Source organism: Panonychus citri, unplaced genomic scaffold (genome assembly GCF_014898815.1).
Source record: "Panonychus citri isolate SS breed McGregor unplaced genomic scaffold, ASM1489881v1 Contig00121, whole genome shotgun sequence".
Lineage (NCBI taxonomy): Eukaryota > Metazoa > Arthropoda > Arachnida > Trombidiformes > Tetranychidae > Panonychus > Panonychus citri.
This window is the reverse complement of record NW_026515526.1, coordinates 14,411-29,571: the sequence shown is the minus strand read 5'-3', so window position 1 is coordinate 29,571 and position 15,161 is coordinate 14,411. Positions and strand designations below refer to the sequence as shown.

Genomic DNA, 15,161 nt, shown 5'->3' with positions numbered 1-15,161 from the left:
ATCGTACCTCTCATGTGATTGCAATCATTTGAATCACAATTGCTACAAGAGTTTCTTTTAGTTTTTTACTTGCCAGTTGTGACTGAAAAAACAAAACATGTACAAAGAATCGAGATGTATCGTTTTCATTGCATGCAACATATTTATTTGTTCAAAATTCACAAGATTCCATTGAATTTTTATGCCCTTGAAACTCTGACAATTTCCCTTTTTACCTTCAAAGTCCTAAATAGCCACAGAAAGCAATTTTCCATTTGAATTGTAACCTGATTGTCAACATCAACATTTCATAATGAAATTTGCTTCCAAATCAAAAATAAGCAAGAGCAAAAACTGTTTTTAATGATAATCATGGAACGAAATTTTTCCCTGAAAATATTCACAAGTTATTTCATAGTATAGCGTATTTAATCGAATGTATATTTATCCCAAATTCATATTGAGACATGAATTCACTATTGATCAAATTTATGTACAAGTAAATTTGTCTACAATCTGTTTATTCAGCCAATCCAGTTTTTCACCTTATTCATTTGTATTCAGTGTGAACCTTCATGAAGTTTTCAGTAGATACTCAGGCCTGAAACCGTGAGTCCTTGTTTTACTACCAATTGAATAAGTTAGGCTCAGTTTATCTGCATGGAAGCTGATTTTGTTTCATTGTTCAATATAATGATTTCGTGTTAATGTTTCATGATTTCCAGTCAATTAAGTCGCAGTTTTTTCTCATCGCGACAATCAGTGGACAAATCAACACTATGATTTATTTACTTGATTTTTGTGAGCTAATGATGAACAGTGACTGTTAATTTTTTCAATCAAATGTCAAATTTTCTAAATCACGATTGACTTCCATAATTCATTGTTTACATATTAAGCTGTTTACACTTAAATATTTATTAATAAGTTTCGTTTTATTGATCACACAACTAATAAGCGCGCTTAAATATTACGTCAATTAAATTTAGGAAGTCCAAGTAATAAATAATTTACTAAGTTGAGTAAAAACCTAGGTGGCTATTATGCTGCATCGCTTATTAACATTGAGTAAAATAAAGAAGCTGAAAAACTTTTTTAGAAGAAACAAATGATTCAAGAAAGTTCTGGTTTATGGTTAATTTCATCTCCTACCATCAACAGTGAGCTGTAGTTGTATAAATTTGCACTTTTCAGTCGTGAATATGAAAAAAATTTTCTTCTAAAAATCTAAAGATGAGAGAGACAGTCAAACTGTGAGAAAACTGCAAGTTCTACACCATGAATCAGTTTTTGCTGCATTTACACGAAGCAATAACTGTTGCCATTTATTTTGCCTCAATTGATTCAATTTCCTGAACTTTGTCAAAAATGAATGATAGAGAGACAAAAACACAGGTACAGGGAAGAAAGAGAACTGGAAAAAGTGTTCCAAGTGTTGTTTTTACTGAATTTGTCTCAATAACAAGTAGCAAGTGTCCAGTTAATGGTCAAAATGCTTGACTAATAACTAACTACTTGACTAACTAATAATGACAAAAAATAACTTATCCGTGAAGAGAGAGGGAGAGAGAGACTAAAACATAAAAATTCATTTTGCAAGGTCAGTTGAAACTTCAATTCTATTTAACGGTTTAATTTATTGCTATTAAAAAAGTTCATTGTATTCAGAAACTGGAGATGAAATAATAAACAATTAGATTATCTAAGCTTTGAGTCATCAATTACCAAGCAAAAACGTTCATTGTTGGCATCCTAATGGAATCAGAATCGTTTTGTATCATTAATATGTATCAGTTGTTGCAAAGAAAAATATTTCTTTGTGTTTAAATTTTTTCATTTCCATTGATAAAATACTATTTTTAAATTATTAAATTTATCATGAAATTACATCTCATTGAGTGAATAACAATTCTAATTTGTTCAGCTTTCTACTTTTTCTTCCTTTTTCCTCTTCAATTTTATTATTACTGAAAAATTTAATTTCCAAGATAATTGTAGTCACTAACTCTGATTCAGTTTTTGAATTTGAGTTGCTGACTATAAACTAACAGAGATTTGATTAAAAGCATCGCTCAGCTTATATCATCATATGCTATTATATGATTGAAGTGGGTGTTGTATTATTCTACCGTCATGAAATGTTCAACAGCTATTCAACTCATTAGCACGAACTCAGTAACATCTCAATTGAATTCAAGGTGTACCCTAATGGTATAGTTTTTGTTTATCATCAAGGTTCAAATTGTTTATGTTTATCGCTCTTTAATCAACGAACTACATTTAGCATATTGAAACATTTATTTAATCAACTTGATAATAAGTTAATTTGATTAACGTTAACTGTGAATAAAACGACTGAAAAGTTCAGGCAATGTTCCAGTTACTCGTTTTTATTGTAAAATTTATCAATACGAAAAGACAGAACTTTGATTATCTAAAACCTTTTAATGATATGAAAAAATAAATTCAATGAAAAATCAGAAATGATCTAGATGATCATCATTTTATCTTCATTTTCTCAATTTTTTCTATCGCAACAAGTGGATTGTTGTTTTCAATTTGTATTATTGTATTTATTGTAATTTGTAAATAAATTTCTTCAGTAGTGATCAGATTGATGATTGATGCTATGAAGTATGTTGATGTTTATTTTGTTGAGCTGAGACAGAACAAACCATTTGTTAGTGCAGTTGAAAACAATAACATTGATTTAGACTGAAAAGAATCAAATCGATTTTAACCCAACGCAACAGAACTGTTTTGCGTATCATAACAAAGATTTACCTGATGAATCGTAGATCAACCTTTATTCTATTGTTTTAACTATCTATTTTCTATGTTAAGATTTTAACTTTGATACCTATTAATTGATGTAATAAACCTTAAACAATTAAGATTGTCAGATATTTTCAACAATGCCGATTATTATTTTCTTTTGTTCTTAACCACCCTTGATCTCTATTGTCTACAATGGAAATTAAAAACAATTCTATTTTAGACTTTGATACCCTAAACATGTATTCAATTGCTTATTGATTACAATAATTAACCTTTAATAAAATTAAGATTGTCAGATATTTGAAAACAATTAAAATTATTATTTTATCAAGAATTGTTTTTAATTTCCATTGTAGACAATAGAGATCAAAGGGTGGTTAAGAACAAAAGAAAATAATAATCGGCATTGTTGAAAAATATCTGACAATCTTAATTGTTTAAAAGGTTTATTACATCAATTAATAGGGTATCAAAGTTAAAATCTTAACATAGAAAATAGATAGTTAAAACAATAGAATAAAGGAATTGATCTACGATTCATCAGAGTAAATCTTTGTTATATTGAAAATACGCAAAACCTCGTGTGTTTAGTTTCTGTTAGCACCTTATGCGTTGGGGTTTAAAAAAGTCATATTTTTGAAAAGTTCTTTTTCTTTGAAAGTCTAAATTCAATATTGTATTGTGTTTTTCAACTTACTTTTAATAACTTAAAAAGGGTCGTCTGTTTTCAGTATCTTAATCTCAGCTCAACAAAATAAACATCAACATAGGCTTCATAGCATCAATCACAATCCGAAATCTTGATCGCCACTTGGTAAGTGAAATTTTATCTACAAATTCACTTGTACATAAATTTTTATCAATAGTGAATTCATGCCCTAATATGAATCAATTAGGATAAATATACATTCAAGTTAATACTTTATACCATGAAATAACTTGCAAATTTTTCCCTTGTATGAAATTCCCTTGTATGATTATCATCAGAAAACAGTTTTTGTTCTTGCTTATTTTTGGTTTGGAAGCAAATTTCATTATAAAATTTTCAACTTCTCTTAATTATGTCAACAGAAGAAATCAAATTGCATTACGACAGTGAAAATGTCAAGTTCATATTAATAACAGATCAAAATAATCAAAATATTCAGAATATCATGATTGTTAAGAACGAACTTGACAATTAATCAACAAAATTTTATTCAAATTCATCAACACGATTTACCAATCAATCGTCAAAAATTAAATCACTTCCCTGAAATCAGCTCACATTAAACCTAATAATCAATTAATTCAACTGTTGCGACTTCAATGATTGAATAGGAATCACCTTAACTTAACAATTAACCGATGAATTATTTTCAAGAATAAATTTATATGAAAGTAATTAAATCACAATTAACTAATTGTTACACTTGTTAGAAAATGAGAGGAAAAAATTAGAGTGAAGCGTAAAAAGAAAGAGTAACAATTAACTAACTATGAATAGATCACAATCAAATCGGATCAAATTATGATCGATTTTGATTATTAGATCATAATTTCAACAACGATAACGTCCTTGTAATTAAATTGATCATCGAGTTGTAATTGTAAATGTGCAATTTTACACTGTTTAATTAACAACCGAATTAATTAGAATGATAATCAATTAATTGATTGTTGAAAGATCCTCATTAAGAGATGACTTACTTTTTTTTCAAACATTTCTGTTCACTTTTAACAAATACTTCATCTTCATCACAACAATCAGGACACCAGCCATTGATTAACGGATAGTAATCAACATTAGATGATATTGATGAAGACAGTTCGATACTTAATTCAGTTGGATTAATTGCATTTTCAGATTTCTCTGAGCTAATTAACCAATTAATCTGAAGCCCATCATTATCAATACGTTCAATTGGCCAAATCGAACTGATTGTTTCAATAGTTGATCCTAAATCACTTCTATCGTCCAATTGCCTTAGAGGTTCAATCGCATGATGATTTCTCTTTCCTGTTGTTTCACAATTGATAAAATTGTTTACTAGTAAATTAAAAATCACGATAATAGAAAAGCAAATGGTTACAAAGGTTTTCGTCAACATTTAACAACAGCAATTAGTTAATTTTGAAACAATTTTAACGAGAAATGAACCAAATACAAATGAAAACTCGCGACGAAATAAAAAACAACCAGTAACCCGAAATTGCGAAAAAGTATCAACACAATTTAATTAACAATTAACTTGATGATTTAGTGAATTGATAAATCAATAAACATGTTGATTGGTATTGGATGAGCTTAGCAATTAAATAAACGATTCTTAATTGTTATCAGTAATCACAATCTAATTAGAGGTAAACAAAAATGTGACAACTTGTCAAATTTTCAATATTAAAACAAAAACAAATTGTATATAAAATCAATAAATTGTTGACTTTTTTTAAAGACAAACTGATTGATTGTTATTATCACAGTTAATTGCTGATGGTAATGTTACCTATTGAGCTAAAATCATCACCTTAATCATCCAGAAACCAATAAATAATGTAACTGTTGAAACAATCAGTAAATCACTTTAAACCGAATCAACAATTGAGATAACAACCATAGAGATGTTCATATTGATCACAATTAAAACCGCCCATTAATTAGTTAATTCATCTATAATTATGATTTTTTGTTTCTCTTTCTCTTCTCACTTATTATCTTCTTAATTTATCTATTATTCATCTTCCATTGAATAAAATTCCATTAGAACTTTTTTTTTCATTTTCTCGCTTTCATGATAAATAGTTGATTGACAATCTCATGATTAACACAAATTATCAATTATCATTTAACCAGAAAAAAAGTTCATAATCTTATTTCAAGTTCATTATAATACAACAAGAAGGAAAGTTTTATTAATCATCAAGATAATAAGCTGAGCAATTTCATGTAAATATGAATGAAAATATAGATGATCAAAAAGCCTGGAGGTTTATTTTTTATCATATTAAAATAAATGAGAGAGAGAGTAAGCGAGTGAGCATTGGGAATAAAACAAAAAGTTCAGAAACGAAATCCTATCAACTCAAGATTATCATTTCCATTAAAAATACATATTCTCACTTCAATTACTTAATAGCAATCATTATCATTCAATCATTCACGGGAAGAGAATTGAATTATTATTATCATCACTAATTAGTTGTGATAATTTCAGAGTTTATAAACAACCCCACCCACTAATTTCAAGCACTGTTGATGATTAACATGGACTTTGTTATTTCAATGTATAAATATACTTGGAGACAAGTGGGTTTGATTATCTTTAATTGTTACGGTTAATTGCTTCTCATCACGATTGAATTTATGTATTGTGTTTATATATTAATTTGAATTGGTAAAATTATTGACACAAAAAAATAGTAATTATTATCATTGATTAAGTAATTATCTTGATTAAATTGCCCTAAAGGAGTGAGATGATTAAGTAGAAATATCATAAAATTATTTCTTATTAACTAATAACAATATCTAATCATATTGATTGATAATAAAGATAAAAGAAAATGTAAATTAAATTATCTTCCAGAACCGATGGCAATTAAATGAGTAACATGATGATTCCCAAATCATCATGAAAATCAATTTACACCGAGTGGGAAATAAATATATTTTTTATTAATCAGAATTTGAGAATCTCAGATTATCACTTTCTCATTTCCTTTTCCATGAGATGATGAAATGATTACAATCAAAGTGTGATCAATATAAAATCAATCAATTGATTGTGACGATTTTCTGGATCGTAATGAATCATGTTTAATTGTAATTAAGGTGAAATATTGACCAATGCTCAATTCCTCAATCATGACAAGTTTTACTTTCAAATGATTTACGATTAAGTTTAATTCTGGTAATTTAAAATTCACTCGTGTCATGGTTACCATTAAATAATTGATCATGATTAACACTAATTACTAATTTACATGATCAATATCGTCATGTCAATCATGTTGTTAGGTGGAAGGGACAATTTAATTATTCACAACAGGATTAAATTAATTGTAAAATATATAATTTATTATATCCAAAGGTAAATGAATCAATTAGGATTTCATGTTGATTACAATTAATTTTTTTCCTCTTCTCTTCAATTTTGATTACTTCGATTTTTTTCTTTCTCTCTCCATCTAAAATTACCAAATAAATTATACTCATTTTTGTTAACTGTTACCCTGGGGATTGATAATTGATTGTAAGTTAAATTGTCAGGATGTTGATTATTGAAAGAGAAAAAACTTAATTGTTATGATAACATTAAATTGTGTAATTGTTTTAATAACGATTATCATGTTTGCCAAGAAAAATAGACTCACTTGATGAATAATTTTCCATCAACATTGATAATATTATTATCGCTTATTAATATTATCATCATGTCAACAAGATAATTATTAAGTTGATTGTTATTCATTATCGATACTGATCAACTGTTATTGTGATTGAATTTTTTGCCATGATTGGTGAAAACAAAAACTTGGTGACAACTTTTTCATTGTTATTACTCTGATTTCGTTATCATCGTTTTCATTTCGTTGGTTAATATTAACGATTGACTTTTAATTCAATTGTGATTACAATTTAAAAATTTAAAATGAACAACAATTAACTGATTAACTAGTTACACCTTGATTGTTGGAAGTAGCAATTCACCAATCTCAATATAAGACAAAGTCAAATAAAGTTGTTGTTGTGTTTATATCGTTGACAATGTTGAGCATTTTGATTTGATGTTGATTGACAATCAATTTTAATTGTTAACTCATTTTGTCATATAATTGATTTGTTAAAATTACGAAACAATTACAATCTTCAATTGTGATTAGTTTATTAGTAATAAATTAATGATTAGGCTCTCCTGTTGATCAATTGATTTCCTTTGTTGTCACAATTGTTTGAACTTAATCCAATCACTTATCCTCCTTAACTTTTAGTTGTTAATTGTTGATGATTAAATAATAATAAAGGCAAACTTGTAATATCACAATCAAATTAAGCAAATATTGAAAAACTGTAGTTGACAATTAAGAGTAACAATTAGCACAATCAACTGATTAGCAGCAGTAGCACAGAAAATGGACTAACAAGTTGTAAGTTGATTTGTAATGAAAATAAATTATTTGAGAAAAAGCAAAACTTAAGGAAAGTTTAAAAAAGTAATCAAGGCATAAATGTTAACGTTTATTTTGATTTCTGTTGATTTAACGATAAACAATCACCAACAATTAGGTTGAGTGTAATTGAAACACATTAGGGCAATCAAGAGCAAATTAAATCAACAAGAAATCAATGTGAACAAAGATGATGAAGTGAAATTAAATTGATGTAACTGGTTTATGTTGCTCAATTGAGTCAACTTAATACATGGTAATCACAATGGGAACTTGTAAACGAGTATAAAAACTTTGTACAGGTTTGGTGATTTTTGCCACTTTGTTCATGTTTATTATCATGTATTGGGTAGAAGGAGAAATAATCAGCTACAATTTACGATTAACTTGATAGTTGAAAGTTTATTAATTATGAAAATGTTTCTAGCTCCATATTTTGTAATTATGATGGAGAATCATGACAGTCTTTTGATTAAACATGAACAGCGAAAAAGTTTCATTCAACATTTCAGCTAATTTACGTTATAACCTCATGTTTCCTTTGATATGGGTTATTGGTTCACGAAAAAACGGCAATTCTATTCCGAAATTGGTATTAAATCAAGTGATAATCTTCTATTATCCTATCGATTCATCCACTGCTTTTAACAGCAACTCCATTGAAATCATAATTATGAATTAACTGAAATTTTTTTCGACTTGACTAGTTCAACTGAAGAGTTTAATTGAGCATCATGTTCATGCGACTCTCAATCAAAAATTACCGATTAAAAGCAGTTTATCTTTTTTCTTTTTCATGATAATGATGATCATCAAGTGTTGCTTTGATATCATCAGATCAATATTATTAATCTATATTTTCTTTTTATTTCGTTTTAGATCAGAAGAATTTGAGAAAATAACAAGTTCATTTTTTATAAATATTTTGTGAGGTTAATTCGAAGTATAATTCAGATTAGTACCAGATAAAATGGAATATACTCTATCTTCCAATCCGATCGATAATCAATCAGGCTCGTCTTCATTGTCTGGTCCAACAACAACTCAAACCAGTCAACCAATTTATACGGGATCGTTACACTCTTCCAATCCAATCTATAATCAATCAGGCTCGTCTTCATTCTCTGGTTCAACAACAACTCAAACCAGTCAACCAATGTATACGGGATCGTTACACTCTTCCAATCCGATCTATAATCAATCAGGCTCGTCTTCATGCTTTGGTCCAACAACACCTCAAACCAGTCAACCAATTTATACGGGATCGTTACACTCTTCCAATCCGATCTATAATCAATCAGGCTCGTCTTCATTGTCTGGTCCAGCAACATTTCAAACCAGTCAACCAATTTATACGGGATCGTTACCATCTTTCAATTCGATCTATAATCAATCAGGCTCGTCTTCATGCTTTGGTCCAACAACACCTCAAACCAGTCAACCAATTTATAGGATCGTTACCATCTTCCAATCCGATCGATGATCAATCAGGCTCGTTCATGTTTGGTCAACAACACCTCAAACCAGTCAACCATTTATACGGGATCGTTACCATCTTCCAATCCGATCGATGATCAATCAGGCTCGTCTTCATGCTTTGGTCCAACAACACCTCAAACCAGTCAACCAATTTATACGGGATCGTTACCATCTTCCAATCCGATCTATAATCAATCAGGCTCGTCTTCATTCTCTGGTCCAACAACACCTCAAACCAGTCAACCAATTTATACGGGATCGTTACCATCTTCCAATCCGATCGATGATCAATCAGGCTCGTCTTCATGCTTTGGTCCAACAACAACTCAAACCAGTCAACCAATTTACACGGACCGTTACCATATTCCAATCCGATCTATAATCAATCAGGCTTGTCTTCATTCTCTGGTCCAACAACAACTCAAACCAGTCAACCAATTTATACGGGATCGTTACCATCTTCCAATCCGATCGATGATCAATCAGGCTCGTCTTCATGCTTTGGTCCAACAACACCTCAAACCAGTCAACCAATTTATACGGGATCGTTACCATCTTCCAATCCGATCGATGATCAATCAGGCTCGTCTTCATTCTCTGGTCCAACAACAACTCAATCCAGTCAATCAGCACAAATTTCGGCCAACAGTCAACTCAACTCGTCTACTGATGCAACTCCATCTAATAACAATCTAGAAACAATTTTAGAATCAATAGGAATATCAAATCCGTCCAATTATCGATCTACCTCGTATGCTTTGGATGAAGATACAGAGATCGAAACAGAATACGATTCAGACTCTGATTCAGACGAAGCTCCCGAGGTTGGAGCAGATGGCAAATCTTCTGCACCTTTTCAAATCACCGCAAGATGTCCAGTTGGAGAATTCAACGTCGATTACGTTATTGGGCAGGACTGGGTTGAAATTGACAAAAAGGGCACATTAGGCATGCGAAGCGTGGTTGTATGGCAAAACAGTAAATTGAAGTCACACGACATCACTATCAATCAACCAATTAAGTGGGGTCTTCCTGAAATATACAAAAAATTCAAATCGGGAGGGGTGGACGTTTCGAACCGAAAAAATGTAATGCCAAAGTTCAGACGTTTTCGATGTAGGTTTTGTGGTGCAGCTCAGAGTTCACGATCTTCGCATACTAGACATTTGAAATCCTGTTCATTTCAGGAGGACCAAAACACAAATGTGTCTCTCCCCACGGCAAAAGATTATGTCCGAAAAAATGTAAGGGATCATCTGCTTACGCTGCCCCTCTCGATGGTAGGCGCGGAAACAAGTTGGGAAAAACAGGAAGACCAAAGCGTCTATGATAATATAATTGAATATATTTGAATTTGTATAACATAAAAACTTTGAAAAACATGTTTTTCAGATCCATATGTTAGATATTGCTATTACAGTTTTTTTATAAATGACAGAATAAAAATAGGTATATGGGGCTTGATTTTTTTGTGTTTATTTTATCATTTACGGTGTTTACAGGCTCTGTGCAATAATAATTCTCTTTCCATCTCTTGTTATTTTTTCTTACTCTCTCTTACCATTGGTTTCCTTTTCTATCTTTTCTCTTACCATTGGCTTCCAATTCTATCTCTTTCTCTTGCTATTTGTTCATTTATTCATCTCCTCTCTTACCATTGGCTTCTAATTCTATCTTTTCTCTTACCATTGGCTTCCAATTCTATCTCTTTCTCTTGCTATTTGTTCATTTATTCATCTTTTCTCTTACCATTGGCTTCTAATTCTATCTTTTCTCTTACCATTGGCTTCCAATTCTATCTCTTTCTCTTGCTATTTGTTCATTTATTCATCTCCTCTCTTACCATTGGTTTCCAATTCTATCTCTTTCTCTTGCTATTTGTTCATTTATTCATCTTTTCTCTTACCATTGGCTTCCAATTCTATCTCTTTCTCTTGCTATTTGTTCATTTATTCATCTCCTCTCTTACCATTGGTTTCCTTTTCTATCTTTTCTCTTACCATTGGCTTCCAATTCTATCTCTTTCTCTTGCTATTTGTTCATTTATTCATCTCCTCTCTTACCATTGGTTTCCCTTTCTATCTTTTCTCTTACCATTGGCTTCCAATTCTATCTCTTTCTCTTGCTATTTGTTCATTTATTCATCTTTTCTCACACCATTGGCTTCCAATTCTATCTCTTTCTCTTGCTATTTGTTCATTTATTCATCTCCTCTCTTACCATTGGTTTCCCTTTCTATCTTTTCTCTTACCATTGGCTTCCAATTCTATCTCTTTCTCTTGCTATTTGTTCATTTATTCATCTTACCTCTTACCATTGGCTTCCAATTCTATCTCTTTCTCTTGCTATTTGTTCATTTATTCATCTCCTCTCTTACCATTGGTTTCCAATTCTATCTCTTTCTCCTGCTATTTGTTCATTTATTCATCTTTTCTCTTACCATTGGCTTCCTTTTCTATCTTTTCTCTTACCATTGGCTTCCAATTCTATCTCTTTCTCTTGCTATTTGTTCATTTATTCATCTCCTCTCTTACCATTGGTTTCCTTTTCTATCTTTTCTCTTACCATTGGCTTCCAATTCTATCTCTTTCTCTTGCTATTTGTTCATTTATTCATCTTTTCTCTTACCATTGGCTTCCAATTCTATCTCTTTCTCTTGCTATTTGTTCATTTATTCATCTCCTCTCTTACCATTGGTTTCCAATTCTATCTCTTTCTCTTGCTATTTGTTCATTTATTCATCTCCTCTCTTACCATTGGTTTCCTTTCTATCTTTTCACCATTGGCTTCAATTCTATCTTTTCTCTTTATTTGTTCATTTATTCATCTCCACCATTGGCTTTTCTATCTTTCTCTTACCATTGGCTTCCAATTCTATCTCTTCTCTTGCTATTTGTTCATTTATTCATCTTTTCTCACACCACCAATTCTATCTCTTTCTCTTGCTATTTGTTCATTTATTCATCTCCTCTACCATTGGTTTTGATTCTATCTCTTTCTTGCTATTTGTTCATTTATTCTATCTCTCTTACCATTGGTTTCAATAATTCTATCTTTCTTGCTATTTGTTCATTTATTCATCTTTTCTTACCATTGGCTTCCTTTTCTATCTTTTCACCATTGGCTTCCAATTCTATCTCTTTCTCTTGCTATTTGTTCATTTATTCATCTCCTCTCTTACCATTGGTTTCCAATTCTATCTCTTTCTCTTGCTATTTGTTCATTTATTCATCTCCTCTCTTACCATTGGTTTCCTTTTCTATCTTTTCTCTTACCATTGGCTTCCAATTCTATCTCTTTCTCTTGCTATTTGTTCATTTATTCATCTTTTCTCTTACCATTGGTTTCCTTTTCATCTTTTTCTTGCCATTTGTTCCAATTATCTCTTTCTTGCCATTTGTTCATTTATTCATCTTTTCTCACACCATTGGCTTCCAATTCTATCTTTCTTGCTATTTGTTCATTTATTCATCTCTCTACCATTATTTCTTCTATCTTTTCTCTTACCATTGGTTCAATTCTATCTCTTTCTCTGCTATTTGTTCATTTATTCATCTTTTCTCACCATTGGCTTCCAATTCTATCTCTTTCTCTTGCTATTTGTTCATTTATTCATCTTTTCTCTTACCATTGGTTTCCCTTTCTATCTTTCTCTTACCATTGGCTTCCAATTTATCTCTTTTCTTGCTATTTGTTCATTTATTCATCTTCCTCTCACCATTGGCTTCCAATTCTATCTCTTTCTCTTGCTATTGTTCATTTATTTATCTCTCTACCATTGGTTTCCTTTTCATCTTTTCACCATTGGCTTCCAATTCTATCTCTTCTTGCTATTTGTTCATTTATTCATCTTTTCTCTTACCATTGGTTTAATTTATCTTTTCTCTTACCATTGGCTTCTTCAATTCTTCCTTTCTTGCTATTTGTTCATTTATTCATCTTCTCTTACCATTGGTTTCTTTTCTATCTTTTTCTCACCATTATTTCCAATTCTATTCTTTCTTGCTATTTGTTCATTTATTCATCTCCTCTACCATTGGTTTTTCTATCTTTTCTCTTACCATTGGCTTCAATTCTATCTCTTTCTTGCTATTTGTTCATTTATTCGTCTTTTCTCTTACCATTGGCTTCTAATTCTATCTTTTCACCATTGCTTCCAATTCTATCTCTTTCTCTTGCTATTTGTTCATTTATTCATCTCTCTCACCATTGGTTTTCTTCTATCTTTTCTCTTACCATTGGCTTCCAATTCTATCTCTTTCTTGCTATTTGTTCATTTATTCATCTCCTCTTACCATTGGTTTTTCTATCTTTTCTTACCATTGGCTTCCAATTCTATCTCTTTCTTGCTATTTGTTCATTTATTCATCTTCTCTCTTACCATTGGTTTCCTTTTCTATCTTTTCTTACCATTGGCTTCCAATTCTATCTCTTCTTGCTATTTGTTCATTTATTCATCCTCTTACCATTGGTTTCTTTTCTATCTTTTCTCTTACCATTGGCTTCCAATTCTATCTTTTCTCTTGCTATTCGTTCATTTATTCATCTCTCTCTTACCATTGGTTCTTTTCATCTTTTCTCTTACCATTTACCAATTCTATCTCTTTCTCGCTATTTGTTCATCAATTTATCTCCTTCCATAGATGTACCTTTCAATCTCTTCTTCTACCTTATACCTTCTATCTTCGTACCTTCTCGTGGTTCTTAACCTCACGGTCTCTAACTGACAATTTACTCTATGGTAGTACTCATACTATTTTATTTTCTCCGTACCCATCTATGGTTCTTAACCTACCGGTCTCTGACTGACAATTTACTCTATGATAGCACTCATACTATTTTATTTTCTCTGTACCCATCTATGGTTCTTAACCTCACGGTCTCTAACTGACAATAAGCTCTACGTTAGTAGTCATATCAATGCATTTTCGATGTACCTTCTCATGGTTCTTAACCTACCGGTCTCTAACTGACAATTTACTCTATGGTAGTACTCATACTATTTTATTTTCTCCGTACCCATCTATGGTTCTTAACCTCACGCTTTCTAACTGACAATTCACTCTATGGTAGTACTCATACTATTTTATTTTCTCCGTACCCATCTATGGTTCTTAACCTACCGGTCTTTAGCACACACGAACTTATAATAGATAGGTCGATATATTGTTGCATATTTCAACCAAACATTGCCATTCCACACAATTAATGTTCACGGCTTCCGATCTTTTAGGCCAGTTTTCTCGGCAACCATCGGGTTGTGGCAGGCCAGAATAAAAATGGCCCGCATAATTTCTCACGCCGTTTCCAAAAAACTGGTTTTCCGGTCATTATCGATTTGACACTTCATGAAGTTCCCTTGTAAGGATTTTTGGTTCAACTGGTTACGTATTGGAGAAACGTCAAGGGAAGCACAAGTTTTCTGAGAAGAGTCAGGAGATGATATTGGTTGGTTATGGTGACAGATGTAAAGGATATCGAATGCTTGATTTGAAGACACGTAAAGTGAAGTACAGTCGAGATGTACGGTTCATCGAGCAAGTGAATTCGGAAGTGTCAATATTACCAGAAGCATCAGATGTTACATGCTTAGAGCATAACATTAGTGACGCTGTCATTGATAAGATTGAACAAGTGACGCCGATTTCTTTCGATATGCCAGAGCTCAGTGACGTTGAAGAAGAGAAGTCAAGTGACGTTGATGAAGATCAAACTGAAGTTGTGTCAGCCACTGAAGTCACGTCACCTGAAGTTACGTCAACTGAAGTTACGTCAGA

At 31.2% G+C, this 15,161-nt stretch overlaps 1 protein-coding gene across 1 annotated transcript; it reads left to right on the top strand.

The window, feature by feature from the left end:
* Positions 1 to 3,384: 3,384 nt before the first annotated feature.
* On the top strand, positions 3,385 to 9,388 carry LOC128390499 (uncharacterized). Its single transcript, XM_053350228.1, has 2 exons — positions 3,385 to 3,571; positions 8,785 to 9,388. Exon 2 carries the CDS (start codon positions 8,876 to 8,878, stop codon positions 9,386 to 9,388), a length of 513 nt encoding a protein of 170 aa, XP_053206203.1. The 5' UTR covers positions 3,385 to 3,571; positions 8,785 to 8,875.
* Positions 9,389 to 15,161: the final 5,773 nt, after the last annotated feature.

What these genes read in the sequence shown, in the direction of transcription:
- LOC128390499 (XM_053350228.1), top strand. Translation starts at nt 8,876, where the DNA reads ATGGAATATACTCTATCTTCCAATCCGATCGATAATCAATCAGGCTCG.